Here is a 16,911-nt window from a genome sequence, read left to right as displayed (position 1 = left end):
CTTAGGGAAGGCTATGCCGAAGGAAACTAAAACTGAACTGGCTACAGAGTAAACAAAAACAGAATGCTGGACGACAGCAAAAACTTACTGTGGAGCAAAGACGGCGTCCACAATGTACATCGGAACATGACATGACAATAAACAATGTCCACACAAAGAAGGATAAAAACAACTGAAATGGTCTTGATTGCTAAAACCAAGTAGATGCGGGAAATATCGCTCAAAGGAAGACACGAAACTGCTACAGGAAAATACCAAAAAAAGAGAAAAAGTCACCAAAATAGGAGCGCAAGACACTTCACGCAGGAAAACAGCAAAAAACTCCAAATAAGTCAGGGTGTGATGTGACAGGTGGTGACAGTACACCTACTTTGAGACAAGAGCTATAGTGATGCATGCTTGGTTATGCTTTAAAGTCATATCCAACAATTGCGACAACGACTTTTTACTGTCAACTGAGTTTCGTTTTTTAATGATTTCTGCTGGTGGTGTGCCTCCGCATTTATTCAACGCAAAAAATGTGCCTTGCTTTAAAAAAGGTTGAAAAACACTAGAGTATGTGTAATGTAGCAGATTGAGTTAAATTAAAACAAAAATATCAAGGAAAATAATATTAAAGTGGACATGCTGTAAACTTTGCAAACCATGTCTATTTATTAATGTAACATTTGACCCATTGCAGAATATCCTCCACCAGGGGTAGCCACAAACACAATTATGAGCATCATGTATTCATTCCTGAGCCATTTATGTACACATCACATTATTCCATCAATTACAACAAACAGCAGCAACAACATTTTTACTGAAATGACATTAAGCATTACAAACTAAAGACATTTTTTTTAATTTTTTTTATAATTCAGCACAAAAAGCATTGAGTTCCCAAAAAGTACCTTTTTACAATTACAAATATCACTCCGTTACATTTTTTATTGTTAAAATATAAGATATTTAGCAAATGCATACTGAATATAAAGACCAACATATCATCAATATTCTATTAGTGTCCTTCTTTATCTGTTTATTCATAGCTAAAGCATAAACACACAAATATTGTATTTACAATCAGCAAAAAACACATTTTATTGTGACTATAAAATGAAAAGTATAGGTAGTAGAGTCTAATGTTTAACAGTCAAGGGTGTTCACATTGAACAGTGTGCAAGCAGACTAACACATTTTAAAAATGTTTAAAATCATTACAATATACACAAATACTGTATCACATTGCTTTTTTAGAGGTAGCTATGATGATTAATGACTATTATCTGCAGATGTCAAAATCATGCAGCGGAAATAGTTAAATATTCTTCACAATAACAACAACGCAGCTTATTTTCCTCCAGTCATGGATTTGTTTTGAATGTGATAGTCAGTGGTAGCACTTTATGGATCATAAGAAACACAAACCAACATAATGAATAAAAGGCTTCGAGGAGGGAAAAAAAGATAATTCTACAGTAGATAACTGTCTCAAACTCTTTGATGGCAAAGCAATCGGAAAATGTATTTATGTGTATTAATAAGTGTGGCTTGCATTACTTTTTAATTTACAAAGGAGTATTAGGGCCACACTCTCAAAGGAAAAACACATTGACCTGAAATATTATCATGAAAATATTGTGTTATTGGGAGATAAAAGTTGTCGTATTGCAATAATTGAATAATATATATTTATCAAATCATAATTAGGTAATTATACAAGAATTCTACTACAAAAACAATATATATTTACAAGAATTAAATCAATAATTAAAGATTAAAGTTACAGTATTACTGGGGGAAGAAAAAGTATAATTTTATGAGGGTAATTTTGTAATTGGAAGAGTAAATACATCTGAACCCAGCCCCCCATTTTACAATAATTAAGTTACAGTTAAGTAGCATTAAAATAAACTAATTTCACAATAAATAAAGAAAAAATTATTTTAAGAGAAAACAGAAATGTTTATAACCAAAAATATCTAAACATCAGAATATTTTCACAAAAAGCAGTAATTTTATGATAATGGGTTTGTTTTTTTTTGTTTTTTGTTTAAAAAGGGTTAATACACATTTTAAGACAGCCAAAATGTATAAGAATAAAGTTGTATTATTTTACGAGAAAAAAATTCACAGTTTTTTGAGGATAACAATTAACCAGAAGAAAAAAAAATCTTTTTTTTTTTTTAAAGTAAAAAACAACAATAATTTTACAAGAGGAATCAATAACCTCATGTGAATAAAGTCACTGAAAAGCTGCTACTTCATGAAAATAAATAACTAAAATCCAAATTTTACAAACATGATTGCATAAGATTTAAGTTGCAATATAACCGGGGGGAATCTGAATTTTATGAGAGTAAAATTGTAATATGATGAATACAAATATCAGAATCTTACGTGAAAATGTAATAATATTACAAATATTTTCTAAACAAAAGTTATTATGTTACAGTTAATAGGATTAAAGGGGGAAAAAATTTACAATTAAAAAATGGCAAAAAAACAACAAATATCTAAACATAAGAATATATTCACAATAAGTTGCAATTTTATAATAGCAACATAGGGGAGTGGTGAGTTCAAATTTTACAAATCAAGATTAAAGTTAAAATAACGTTAAATAGTGGAAAAACTATTTTTCATGTAAAAACAATAATTTTACAAGAGGAAGCAATAGAGACGGCAAAAAGCCGCTGCCTGACCAGGGCTCAGAAAATCTGCAGACTCCTCCCACCCCCACGAGGACTGTTTTCACTGCTGGACTCTAGAAAGAGGTTCCGCAGCCTCCGTAGCAGAACCTCCAGGTTCTGTAACAGCTTCTTCCCTCGGGCTGTAAGACTCTTGAACGCATCATAATAATCCCCTCAATTCCCCCCCCGCCCCCCCAAAAGGGATTAACTTGCTGGAATATAATAAAGACAATATATTAAGCCACCTACTCAGTGGCCTAGTGGTTAGAGTGTCCGCCCTGAGATCGGTAAAGAAATGGTATTATGGAATTCCTGGAATTTCGGGAAAACCGCAAATTTTTCCAGGACAAAAAACGAAGTTGTTTTTTGAACTGGAAAAATTCCAGATTAGGAGGAATGTTTTGACAGTGGAATGTGTTGATGTTGGAATGGTTTTTGAATAGGTTGAAAAATGTGGAAATATATATATATATATATATATATATATATATATATATATATATATATATATATATATATATATATATATATATATATATATATATATATATATATATATATATATATATATGCATTTTCATGAAAGGAATGAAAAAAAAATAAAAATAAAAAATTGTGGAAATGGTGGAAGTGTGAAAAATGGCCAATTCATTTTAAAAGGGGAGAATGGCCCGGAAAACCTGGAATTCTGGGAAATCTGGGAATTGTTTTTTTGAATTGTTGAACAGGCTGGATATTTTGAAGTTGAAACGGTTTGAATTACTGTATTTTTCAGACTATAAGTCGCTCCGGAGTATAAGTCGCACCGGCCGAAAACACATAATAAAGAAGGAAAAAAATACATATAAGTCGCACTGGAGTATAAGTCTCATTTTTTGGGGAAATGTATTTGATAAAAGCCAACACCAAGAAAAGACATTTGAAAGGCAATTTAAAATAAATAAAGAATAGTGAACAACAGGCTGAATAAGTGTACGTTATATGAGGCATAAATAACCAACTGAGAAGGTGCCTGGTATGTTAACGTAACATATTATGGTAAGAGTCATTCAAATAACTATAACATATAGAACATGCTATACGTTTACCAAACATTCTGTCATTCCTAATCGCTAAATCCCATGAAATCTTATACGTCTAGTCCAGGGGTCGGCAACCCGCGGCTCCGGAGCCGCATGCGGCTCTTTGACCACTCTGATGCGGCTCAGCTGCATACTTGCCGACCCTCCCGGTTTTCCCAGTATACTTAACGACCCCCGGATTTTCCCAGGAGACTGCCTCTCCTAGAAATCTCCCAGGGCAAATACTATCCTATTTTCACTCTAATTACTTAATCAAGGGCGTGCCCTAATGGCACTGCAGTAATTGTCCTTTATAGCATTTACAAACAGTGTGCCAGCCCGGCCACATGTTATATGTTGCTTTTACTTGCACACGTAGGCGACAGCAAGGCATACTTGTTCAACAGCCACACAGCTTACACTGACGGTGTACGTATAAAACAACTTTAACACTGTTACGTTACAAATATGCGCCACACTGTAAACCCACACCAAAAAAGAATGACAAAAACATTTCTGGAGAACATCCGCACCGTAACACAACACAACAAATACCCAGAATCCCATGCAGCCCTAACTCTTCCGGTCTACATTATACACCCCCGCTACCACCAAACCCCCCCCCCGCCCCCCCACATCAACCCCCCCCCCCACCCCCCACCCTCCCTCTCTGTGCGTCGGTTGAGCGGAAGAGTTAGGGCTGCATGGGATTCTGGGTATTTGTTGTGTTGTGTTTATGTTGTGTTACAGTGCAGATGTTCTCCAGAAATGTGTTTGTCATTCTTTTTTGGTGTGGGTTCAAAGTGTGGCGCATATTTGTAACGTAACAGTGTTAAAGTTGTTTTTGTACGACTACCGTCAGTGTAAGCTGTGTGGCTGTTGAACAAGTATGCCTTGCTGTCACTTACGTGAGCAAGCAAAAGCTGCATTCAACATGTGGCCAAGCAGGTACGCTGTTTGGGCAGGCTGTAGAGGGCGCTAAAAGCAGTGCCAGCACGTCCTGAAATTTGGGAGTCTCCCGGAAAATTGAGAGGGTTGGCAAGAAAGACGCTATCAAGCGCCATTCAATTAAAAGTCGCGGGCCGCACTAACATTACATTTCCTTATTAAGATGCATGCCGGTGCGTGTGTCAGAGACCCCTGGTTAACATAGCGCAAAGCATTTTAAGCTTTGTATGCGGTGTTTTTTAATTTGAATTTTCAAAATTTTTTTGTGGCTCCCATTGTTTTCTTTAATTTGTGAAACTTTCCAAAATGGCTCTTTGAGTGGTAAAGGTTGCCGACCCCTGGTCTAGTCTCTTACGTGAATGAGCTAAATAATATTATTTGATATTTTACGCTAATGTGTTAATCATTTCACACATAAGTCGCTCCTGAGTATAAGTCGCACCCCCGGCCAAACTATGAAAAAAACTGCGATTTATAGTCCGAAAAATACGGTAGATGAAAAATGTGGGAATTGTGGAACTTTGAAAAATGTTCCATTGATTTCAATGGGAATTTCATTTAAAAAAAATTGGGGATTCCGAGAAAATAGGGATTTTTTTAATGTTCTGAATGGTTGGTGTTGGAATTTTTCAAAACGGTCGAGAAATGTTGAAGGAGTAACATTTTTGGGGGATTAAATCACCAAAATGATTCCCGAGCGTGGCCACCGCCGCTGCTCACTGCTCCCCTCACCTCCCAGGGGGTGAACAAGGGAAAATGCAGAGGACAAATTTCACAACACCTAGTGTGCGTGTGGCAATCATTGGTACTTTAACTTCAACTTTAACTATAACATACACCCATAAACATGGATGCATATGGAAAAGTGCAATATATTTATCTGTACAGTAATCTATTTATTTATATCTGCACCTTAATGCGTTTTTATCCTGCACTACAACCCGCTAATGCAACAAAATGTCGTTCTTATCTGTACTGTAAAGTTCAAATTTGAATGACAACAAAAAGGAAGTCTAAGTCTAAATAACTTCACAAGGAAACTAATCAAAACTTGACAAGAATAAAGTCATAATATTCACGAAAAGTTTAAAAACAGCAATATTTGGGGTCTTATGGGGATTTTGACGGACGCTCAGTAAAATTTAATTATTTTATTGTACCAACCCCGTTTCCATATGAGTTGGGAAATTATGTTAGATGTAAATATAAACGTAATACAATGATTTGCAAATCATTTTCAACCCATATTCAGTTGAATATGCTACAAAGACAACATATTTGATGTTCAAACTCATAAACTTTATTTATTTTTTTGCAAATAATAATTAACTTAGAATTTCATGGCTGTAACACGAGCCAAAGTAGTTGGGAAAGGGCATGTTCACCACTGTGTTACATGGCCTTTCCTTTTAACAACACTCAGTAAAGGTTTGGGAAGTGAGGAGACACATTTTTGAAGCTTCTCAGGTGGAATTCTTTCCCATTCTTGCTTGATGTACAGCTTAAGTTGTTCAACAGTCCGGGGGTCTCCCTTGTGCTATTTTAGGCTTCATAATGCACCACACATTTTCAATGGGAGACAGGTCTGGACTACAGGCAGGCCAGTCTAGTACCCGCACTCTTTTACTATGAAGCCACGTTGATGTAACACGTGGCTTGGCATTGTCTTGCTGAAATAAGCAGGGGCGTCCATGGTAACGTTGCTTGGATGGCAACATATGTTGCTCCAAAAGCTGTATGTACCTTTCAGCATTAATGGTGCCTTCACAGATGTGTAAGTTACCCATGTCTTGGGCACTAATACACCCCCATACCATCACACATGCTGGCTTTTACACTTTGCGCCTATAACAACCCGGATTGTTCTTTTCCTCTTTGGTCCGGAGGACACGACGTCCACAGTTTCCAAAGACAATTTGAAATGTGGACTCGTCAGACCACAGAACACTTTTCCACTTTGTATCAGTCCATCTTAGATGAGCTCGGGCCCAGCGAAGCCGACGGCGTTTCTGGGTGTTGTTGATAAACGTTTTTCGCCTTGCATAGGAGAGTTTTAACTTGCACTTACAGATGTAGCGACCAACTGCAGTTACTGACAGTGGGTTTCTGAAGTGTTCCTGAGCCCATGTGGTGATATCCTTTACACACTGATATCGCTTGTTGGTGCAGTACAGCCTGAGGGATGGAAGGTCACGGGCTTAGCTGCTTACGTGCAGTGATTTCTCCACATTCTCTGAACCCTTTGATGATATTACGGAGCGTAGATGGTGAAATCCCTAAATTCCTTGCAATAGCTGCTTGAGAAAGGTTTTTCTTAAACTGTTCAACAATTCGCTCACGCATTTGTTGACAAAGTGGTGACCCTCGCCCCATCCTTGTTTGTGAATGACTGAGCGTTTCATGGAATCTACTTTTATACCCAATCATGGCACCCACCTGTTCCCAATTTGCCTGCTCACCTGTGGGATGTTCCAAATAAGTGTTTGATGAGCATTCCTCAACTTTATCAGTATTTATTGCCACCTTTCCCAACTTCTTTGTCACGTGTTGCTGCCATCAAATTCCAAAGTTAATGATTATTTGCACAAAAAAAAATGTTTATGAGTTTGAACATCAAATATGTTGTCTTTGTAGCATATTCAACTGAATATGGGTTGAAAAGGATTTGCAAATCATTGTATTCCGTTTATATTTACATCTAACACAATTTCCCAACTCATATGGAAACGGGGTTTGTACATTAGCACTTCATCAGTCCTGCCCTAATACTCCCTTAAAAGTTTTAAAGTCATTTCCTTACTGTGGAACTTTGACTTGCCAGCTCTCCCTGTCCTTTCTCCCATTTTTTGGGGCAGTGCAGCCATCTGCACAAAAGGTGTGAGAGAAAAGCGACGTCATCATTTCCCCGGGTGAAAACACCACCGCCCGGCTTACAGTGAAGCGTTATGGGATGTGCGTCGAATCGGCGGTCACATGGTGGTTTCGCTGTTGTGGTTTTGCACCGCGTCGTTCTCCTGGCAGATGAGCTGGTAGGGCTTCTCGTTCTCTTCGATGACCGAGTTGCGCACCTCCTCGTCCTGACTTTGCAGCTCTGCGCGACACAGGTGCTCCAAGACGCCCGCCCCGAGTGAGTCGCCCAGCACGTTGACGGTGGTCCGCAGGCGGTCCCTGGGGAGGGGGGGGGGGGGGTGTGACCACACGGACACATTCAGCACCGTTAAAAGACATTGAAGTCGGTCACTCTGCATTATGCATGAGCAATCCCCGCCCGCCACCCTGACATTTAGCGGCGACTCACAGTAGCCAATCCACTGCGATGATGAGCGTTATGTCCTCCGTGGGCAGTCCCACCGATGTCAATACAATCACCATGGTAACCAGGCCAGCATGGGGGATGCCTGCTGCTCCGATGCTGGCAGCGGTTGCCGTGATACTGGGTGGGCGGCGGGAGGGAGGAGAGAAGAGTAGAGGTTGGTTCAAAAAGCCTGGTGACGTCACAGTGAGATTAGGAATTATTATGCAAAATGAAGGTTTTAATATGGGTGTGAATCTTTGGGCGGTGAAGGATTTGATCCGATTCAGAATACTGGGGTGACAATTCTTGATTTAAACCGATTCTCCCAATGTGTTATTTGGGATAATATTTATAATGAAACTTTTTCAAAACAGGTTACAGGTTAGAAAAGCTCCTTCTGGTTGCATGGAGATGTAGGGAAAAATAAATAAATACATATTATAAAATTATATATATTAGGGATGTCCGATAATGGCTTTTTGCCGATATCCGATATTCCGATATTGTCCAACTCTTTAATTACCGATACCGATATCAACCGATATATGCAGTCGTGGAATTAACACATCATTATGCCTAATTTGGACAACCATGTATGGTGAAGATAAGGTACTTTTTAAAAAAAATAAAAAAATAAGATAACTAAATTAAAAACATTTTCTTGAATAAAAAAGAAAGTAAAACAATATAAAAACAGTTACATAGAAACTAGTAATTAATGAAAATGAGTAAAATTAACTGTTAAAGGTTAGTACTAGGGATGTCCGATAATATCGGCCTGCCGATATTATCGGCCGATAAATGCGTTAAAATGTAATATCGGAAATTATCGGTATCGGTTTTTTTATTATCTGTATCGGTTTGTTTGTTTTTTTTTTTTTTTTATTAAATCAACATAAAAAACACAAGATACACTTACAATTAGTGCACCAACCCAAAAAACCTCCCTCCCCCATTTACACTCATTCACACAAAAGGGTTGTTTCTTTCTGTTATCAATATTCTGGTTCCTACATTATATATCAATATATATCAATACAGTCTGCAAGGGATACAGTCCGTAAGCACACATGATTGTGCGTGCTGCTGCTCCACTAATAGTACTAACCTTTAACAGTTAATTTTACTCATTTTCATTAATTACTAGTTTCTATGTAACTGTTTTTATATTGTTTTACTTTGTTTTTTATTCAAGAAAATGTTTTGAATTTAGTTATGTTATTTTTAATTTTTTTTTAAAAAGTACCTTATTTTCACCATACATGGTTGTCCAAATTAGGCATAATAATGTGTTAATTCCACGACTGCATATATCGGTTGATATCGGTATCGGTTGATATCGGTATCGGTAATTAAAGAGTTGGACAATATCGGAATATCGGATATCGGCAAAAAGCCATTATCGGACATCCCTAGTTAGAACTATTAGTGGACCAGCAGCACGTACAATCATGTGTGCTTACGGACTGTATCCCTTGCAGACTGTATTGATATATATTGATATATAATGTAGGAACCAGAATATTGATAACAGAAAGAAATGGGGGGAGGGAGGTTTTTTGGGTTGGTGCACTAATTGTAAGTGTATCTTGTGTTTTTTATGTTGATTTAATAAAAAAAAAAAAAAAAAAACCCGATACAGATAATAAAAAAAACGATACCGATAATTTCCGATATTACATTTTAACGCATTTATCGGCCGATAATATCGGCAGGCCGATATTATCGGACATCCCTAATATATATATATATACACTACCGTTCAAAAGTTTGGGGTCACCCATACAATTTTGTGGAATAGCCTTCATTTCTAAGAACAAGAATAGACTGTCGAGTTTCAGATGAAAGTTCTCTTTTTCTGGCCATTTTGAGCGTTTAATTGACCCCCACAAATGTGATGCTCCAGAAACTCAATCTGCTCAAAGGAAGGTCAGTTTTGTAGCTTCTGTAACGAGCTAAACTGTTTTCAGATGTGTGAACATGATTGCACAAGGGTTTTCTAATCATCAATTAGCCTTCTGAGCCAATGAGCAAACACATTGTACCATTAGAACACTGGAGTGATAGTTGCTGGAAATGGGCCTCTATACACCTATGTAGATATTGCACCAAAAACCAGACATTTGCAGCTAGAATAGTCATTTACCACATTAGCAATGTATAGAGTGTATTTCTTTCAAGTTAAGACTAGTTTAAAGTTATCTTCATTGAAAAGTACAGTGCTTTTCCTTCAAAAATAAGGACATTTCAATGTGACCCCAAACTTTTGAACGGTAGTGTATATATACACATACATACATACGTATATGTATGTATGTATATATATACAGTATATATACTGTATATATATGCATGCATGCATAGACATGCATATATAGACATTGTATGTATAGACATTTACATGCATATATAGACACTTATGTCATGTGTTGCCTTCATTATAACACTTATATAAGACTGTTAAAGTCATTTTGATAGTAGGCTAATATAGCTAATATAGACACTTATGTCATGTGTTGCCTTCATTATAACACTTATATAAGACTGTTAAAGTCATTTTGATAGTAGGCTACTATAGCTAATATAGACACTTACATCATGTGTTGCCTTCATTATAACACTTATATAAGACTGTTAAAGTCATTTTGATAGTAGGCTATTATAGCTAATATAGACACTTACATCATGTGTTGTCTTCATTATAACACTTATATAAGACTGTTAAAGTCATTTTGATAGTAGGCTATTATAGCTAATATAGACACTTACATTATGTGTTGTCTTCATTATAACACTTATATAAAACTTTTAAAGTAGTTTTGATAGTAGGCTAATATAGCTAATATAGACACTTACATCATGTGTTGCCTTCATTATAACGCTTATATAAGACTTTTAAAGTCATTTTGATAGTAGGCTAATATAGCTAATATAGACACTTATGTCATGTGTTGTCTTCATTATAAGGCTTATATAAGACTTTTAAAGTCATTTTGATAGTAGGCTACTATAGCTAATATAGACACTTACATTATGTGTTGTCTTCATTATAACACTTATATAAAACTTTTAAAGTAGTTTTGATAGTAGGCTAATATAGACACTTACGTCATGTGTTGTCTTCATTATAACGCTTATATAAGACTTTTAAAGTAATTTTGATAGTAGGCTAATATAGCTAATATAGACACTTACGTCATGTGTTGTCTTCATTATGAGACTTATATAAGACTTTTAAAGTCATTTTGATAGTAGGCTAATATAGCTAATATAGACACTTACATTATGTGTTGTCTTCATTATAACACTTACATAAGACTATTAATTTTTTCGTCTCCAGACAGATACATTTTTGTATTTTTGGTCCGACATGACTCTTTCAACATTTTGGGTTGCCGACCCCTGTTGTAGAACAAGTCACATTATAATACGGTTTCATGACGGAAACTGTTGTTACCTGATGGTGAGAATTTGGCCAAAGTTCAGGTTCATGTCATTGACTTGGGCAATAAAGATGGCTGCCACAGCTTCGTAGAGGGCGGTGCCGTCCATGTTGATGGTTGCGCCCACGGGCAGCACGAAGCGTGTCACCCGTTTGTCCACGCGGATATTCTGCTCCAGGCAGCGGAAGGTGATGGGCAGAGTGGCGGAGCTGGGGACAAAATGACGACAGATGTGAACATCTTTGTGTGATGATGTAAATGAGGTGTGGTTGTATTGTATATTAAGTTTGTGTCAATGAAAGGGCATTTTATGAATTTTCTTCATTTGATTACATGCTATAGTATGATTTTATTGTTATAATTGTATTGCATGATTTTTGTATCCCTTTAATTTAGGTAGCCAGGGACTGCAGATGGAAATGAGCTATTTAGCTATAATCTGGTACAAGAACATATCGGTGTTTGAGCTTAATACAGAAGCGATCACATCCTCCTGAGAACCAGCGTCCTCTGCAGTGAACGTTTGTGTTAGAATAATTGTATCGAAGTTATCACAAAAACTTTGTGTTGAAATGAGTTCCCGGCGACAAGCAAAAACATGTCTTTGAACCTACCAGGAAGAAGGCTTGTAAAACTCCACTGTGTAGGGGGGGAAGCAACATGAAGGTGTTCTGTTTCTTTCATGTATTGTAATCAACAGTAATATATTGTTTTAACCCAATAACTACAAAGTGGAGAGAAGGCAGGATCTGCCCAAGTTCCAGACGACCTCTTTTTGAACTCTTTTACGACCTCTTCTTTGAACTCTTTTACGAACCTCTTCTTTGAACTGTTTTACGACCTTTTCTGTGAACTGTTTTACGACCTTTTCTGTGAACTGTTTTACGACCTTTTCTGTGAACTGTTTTACGACCTTTTCTGTGAACTGTTTACGACCATTTCTGTGAACCGTTTATGACCCCGTCCCTTTGGAAGCAGCTGTTGACATGTGGTCAGGGAAAGTCCAAATAAAGGAGGAGGCGTGCAATCTTTCGCCAGAGCGTGCTGGAGACTGTACAAGAGTACAGACCAGACGTTTGTCCTCAAATTGAGCCAAATTTAATTCTGTCTCTGTTTGATTCTTTGCCTCTTGTCCTGTTTATGGATGTCATCAGTGTTTGAACTTGACAGTTTGTGTTTCGCAAAACGGGGCTATTTTAAAAAAAATGTATCGAGCATAAATGTCCACTGCAGAGGACGCTGGCTTAAAAGGAAATACAGAACCCAGCTTATCTTTCTGAGAACCAGCGTCAACTGTAGTGGACGTTTGTGTTTCAATGTTTTTTTCAAGCACAGACAAAAAAATGTCCACTGCAGAGGACGACGGCTTTAAGGAGAATATACAGAACCGCACATATCCTCCTGAGAACCAGCGTCCTCTGCAGTGAACGTTTGTGTTTCGCAAAACGGGGCTATTTAAAAAAATGTATCGAACATAAATGTCCACCGCAGAGGAAAACGGCTTTAGGAGAATATAAAGAACCGCACATATCTTCCTGAGAACCAGCGTCCTCTGCAGTGGACATTTTTGTGTTGCTTTATGAGGTCAGACACAAATGTCCACTGCAGAGGACGCAGGCTTCAGGAGGTTAATGTGGAACAGTTTTGTTAATAAATAATAATAATAATAATAGATTTTATTTGTAAAAAAAAACAATTTACATTGAGTAAACAACGTCAAAGTGCTACAGTGTATTTAAAAAATAATAATAATAACAAAAAAATAAAAACAATTTTGGAGTAAATTTATGACTTTTGTCAAATTTTTGCCAAGTAAAATTCTGATTATTATTATAATATTACCAACATTTTTAAGTTTTTTGTTTTAAAATTGTGACTTTCCTCGAGTAAAATGACAAATCTTTGCATACAATTGTGAAAATGTTAAGCTTTACTTGTAAAATTGCGACTGTTATTGAGTAGAATTCCAACTTTTATCATAATATTGCGCAAATTTTCAGTTTTTCTTGTAGAATTTTGACTTGCGTTGATAAAATGACAACTTTTATTATAATACTGGCAAAATTCAAAGTTTTTCTTGTAAGATTCCAACTCATTTTTCACAACAAGCTTTTATATGTATATATTAGGGCAGCACGGTGAAATAGGGGTTAGTGCATGTGCCTCACAATACGAAGGTCCCGAGTAGTCCTGAGTTTAATCCCGGGCTCGGGATCTTTCTGTGTGGAGTTTGCATGTTCTCCCCGTGACTGCGTTGGTTCCATCCGGGTACTCCGGCTTCCTCCCACCTCCAAAGACATGCACCTGGGGATAGGTTGATTGGCAACACTAAATGGTCCCTAGTGTGTGAATGTGAGTGTGAATGTTGTCTGTCTATCTGTGTTGGCCCTGTGATGAGGTGGAGACTTGTCCAGGGTGTACCCCGCCTTCCGCCCGGAAGCAGCTGAGATAGGCGCCAGCACCCCCCGTGACCCCAAAAGGGACAAGCGGTAGAAAATGGATGGATGGATGGATAATTAGCCTATTGAGTCAGACTGCCGAGAAATATGATGAACATTTCCAAGCGCTTCACCCAAAATTCCAGCGTTTTTCAAACCTTGAAAACACAACATTAAAATCCAAGCATTTCCAAGGTTTTTGAGCACCCGTACCAACCCTGCTCGTGTTATGAAAGATGGAGGAGAACACAATATCGCTGCATCACCTGGAGGAGGTGCCCAGAGCGGTGATGAGAGCCTGCAGTAGTCCTCCGATGAAGCTGTAGGGGTTCTTCCTGGTCACCAGGAAGTAGAGCAGCGGTAGGACGATGACGCCGTGGATGAGGAGACCAACAATGACCGACAGGGTGTACATGCCCAGCTGGTGGCCCATTTCTGCTACATTCTTCATCTCCACGATCTTCCCGGCAATCAGGAAGAGGATGCCGACTGGGGCGTACCTGTAGCAGATACACGACAACACATCAGTGCCTCCAGGAACGTTTATCAGAATCAGAAATACTTTATTAATTCCCCGAGGGGAAAGTAACATTTTCAGCACAATCCCATTCAAGATCAGACAAACATTACAGGCAGACAGAACATATATTTCCCTCTCCCCAGCCACTTCGTCCAGCTCCTCCCGGGGGATCCCGAGGCGTTCCCAGGCCAGCCGGGAGACAAAGTCTTCCCAACGTGTCCTGGGTCTTCCCCGTGGCCTCCTACCGGTCGGACGTGCCCTAAACACCTCCCTAAGGAGGAGTTCGGGTGGCATCCTGACCAGATGCCCGAACCACCTCCTCTGGCTCCTCTCCATGTGGAGGAGCATCGGCTTTACTTTGAGCTCCCCCCGGATGGCAGAGCTTCTCACCCTATCTCTAAGGGAGAGACCCGCCACCCGGCGGACGAAGCTCATTTCGGCCGCTTGTACCCGTGATCTTGTCCTTTCGGTCATAACCCAAAGCTCATGACCATAGGTGAGGATGGGAACGTAGATCGACCGGTAAATTGAGAGCTTTGCCTTCCGGCTCAGCTCCTTCTTCACCACGACGGATAATACCTGGGATTTATATAGCGCTTTTCTAAGTACCCAAAGTCGCTTTACATGTAGAACCCATCATTCATTCACACCTGGTGGTGGTAAGCTACTTTCAGAGCCACAGCTGCCCTGGGGTAGACTGACGGAAGCGTGGCTGCAATTTGCGCCAACGGCCCCTCCGACCACCACCAATCATTCATCATTCAATTCACCGGTGTGAGTGGCACCGGGGGCAAAGGGTGAAGTGTCCCGCCCAAGGACACAACGGCAGCGATTTTTGGATGGTAAGAGGCGGGGAGCGAACCTGCAACCCTCAGGTTTCTGGCACGGTTGCTCTACCCACTACGCCATGCCGCCCCAATCGATACAGCGTCCGCATTACTGAAGACGCCGCACCGATCCGCCTGTCGACCTCACGATCCACTCTTCCCTCACTCGTGAACAAGACTCCGAGGTACTTGAACTCCTCCACTTGGGGCGAGATCTCCTCCCCAACTCTAGCCTTTAAATAGACCCCCTTTTTAGACCAGTTGATCTGCCGTTTCTTTTCTTTTCTCCTCTGCTCCCCCTCTCCCTTGTGGGGGGGTGGGGGGGGGCACAGGTCCAGTGGCCATCGATGAAGTGCTGGCTGTCCAGAGTCTGTGCATCGGCTGGGGACATCACTGTGCTGCTGACCTGTCTCCGCTCGAGATGGTCTCCTGCTGACCCCACTATGGACTGGACTCTCACTGTTATGTTAGATCTACTATGGACTGGACTTGCACAATATTATGTCAGACCCACTCTACGTCCATTGCATCCGGTCTCCCCTAGAGGGGGGGCGGGGGGGTCACCCACATATGCGGTCCTCTCCAAGGTTTCTTATAGTCCTTCACATCGACGTCCCATTGGGGTTGTGAGTTTTCCTTGCCCTTATGTGGGCTCTGTACCGCGGATGTCGTTGTGGTTTGTGCAGCCCTTTGAGACACTTGTGATTTAGGGCTATATAAATAAGCATTGATTGATTGATGCAACCAGCCATTTCTACATACAGCCACAAAAGTAAAACAACAACAACAACAAAAAAACATATACACTGTGGTGGCCTCTGCGGTGTTCCACACCATCATCTGCTGGGGTGGAGGGAGCATGGCCAGAGACAGGAGCAGACCCAACAAAGCAACCAAGAGAGCCGACTCCGCCCTCGGCCGCCCACCAACTCTCGGCCAGTGTCCAGTCCGCATGGATGAGCGAGGATACGTCCAAAGAACCCGAGGTGTCCGATACCTGCTAATTTACCCAAGACACTGTGAAGGTTGTCCGTCCCGGCGCTCAGTGCCAGCTCCGCAGCCCTGTCTCTTCATCCGCATCTCCTCCAGTCTCTCCAAACGGACTTTGGTGTGGCAGAGACCCAACAGCTAATCTCCATGGCCAAAAGGCTCCGAACCCGAGGTGTCCGATACCTTTTTATTCAGCCAAGACACTGTGAAGCTTGTCCGTCCCGGTGCTCAATGCTAGCTCCGCCAGACCTGTCTCTTCATCCGCATCTCCTCCAGTCTCTCCAAACAGACTCTGGTGTGGCAGAGACCCACCCAGCAGCTGGTCTCCATGGCCAAAAGGCTCCCAACCTGAGGTGTCCGATACCTGCTCATTCAGCCAAGACACTGTGAAGCTTGTCCCTCCCGGCGCTCAGTGCCAGCTCCGCAGCCCTGTCTCTTCATCCGCATCTCCTCCAGTCTCTCCAAACTGACTCTGGTGTGGCAGAGACCCAGCAGCTGGTCTCCATGGCCAAAAGGCTCCCAACCCGAGGTGTCCGATACCTGCTCATTCAGCCAAGACACTGTGAAGCTTGTCCGTCCCGGCGCTCAGTGCCAGCTCCGCAGCCCTGTCTCTTCATCCGTATCTCCTCCGGTCTCTCCAAACGGACTCTGGTGTGGCAGAGACCCAGCAGCTGGTGTCCATGGCCAAAAGGCTCCCGGGAGGCAGATCCA

At 40.3% G+C, this 16,911-nt stretch overlaps 1 protein-coding gene across 4 annotated transcripts in view; it reads right to left on the bottom strand.

Annotated features, from left to right (window-relative positions):
* Nucleotides 1–7,375: 7,375 nt before the first annotated feature.
* The window catches only part of LOC133634846 (excitatory amino acid transporter 1-like), a 38,320-nt gene continuing 28,784 nt past the window's right edge, over nucleotides 7,376–16,911 (bottom strand). For 3 of the 4 annotated variants that reach the window (XM_062027487.1, XM_062027485.1, XM_062027488.1), the window contains 4 exons: nucleotides 14,130–14,363; nucleotides 11,440–11,634; nucleotides 7,986–8,120; nucleotides 7,376–7,855 (listed from right to left, as the gene is read on the bottom strand). In XM_062027487.1, coding sequence (XP_061883471.1) covers nucleotides 7,657–7,855; nucleotides 7,986–8,120; nucleotides 11,440–11,634; nucleotides 14,130–14,363 — 763 coding nt within the window. In that variant the 3' untranslated portion in view covers nucleotides 7,376–7,656. The remainder of the gene's footprint in view (nucleotides 7,856–7,985; nucleotides 8,121–11,439; nucleotides 11,635–14,129; nucleotides 14,364–16,911) is intronic. The other variant, XM_062027486.1, reaches the window with a different exon arrangement.

Source organism: Entelurus aequoreus, linkage group LG19, assembly GCF_033978785.1.
Source record: "Entelurus aequoreus isolate RoL-2023_Sb linkage group LG19, RoL_Eaeq_v1.1, whole genome shotgun sequence".
Classification (NCBI taxonomy): Eukaryota; Metazoa; Chordata; class Actinopteri; order Syngnathiformes; family Syngnathidae; genus Entelurus; species Entelurus aequoreus.
This window is presented reverse-complemented; position numbering and strand designations above follow the sequence as displayed.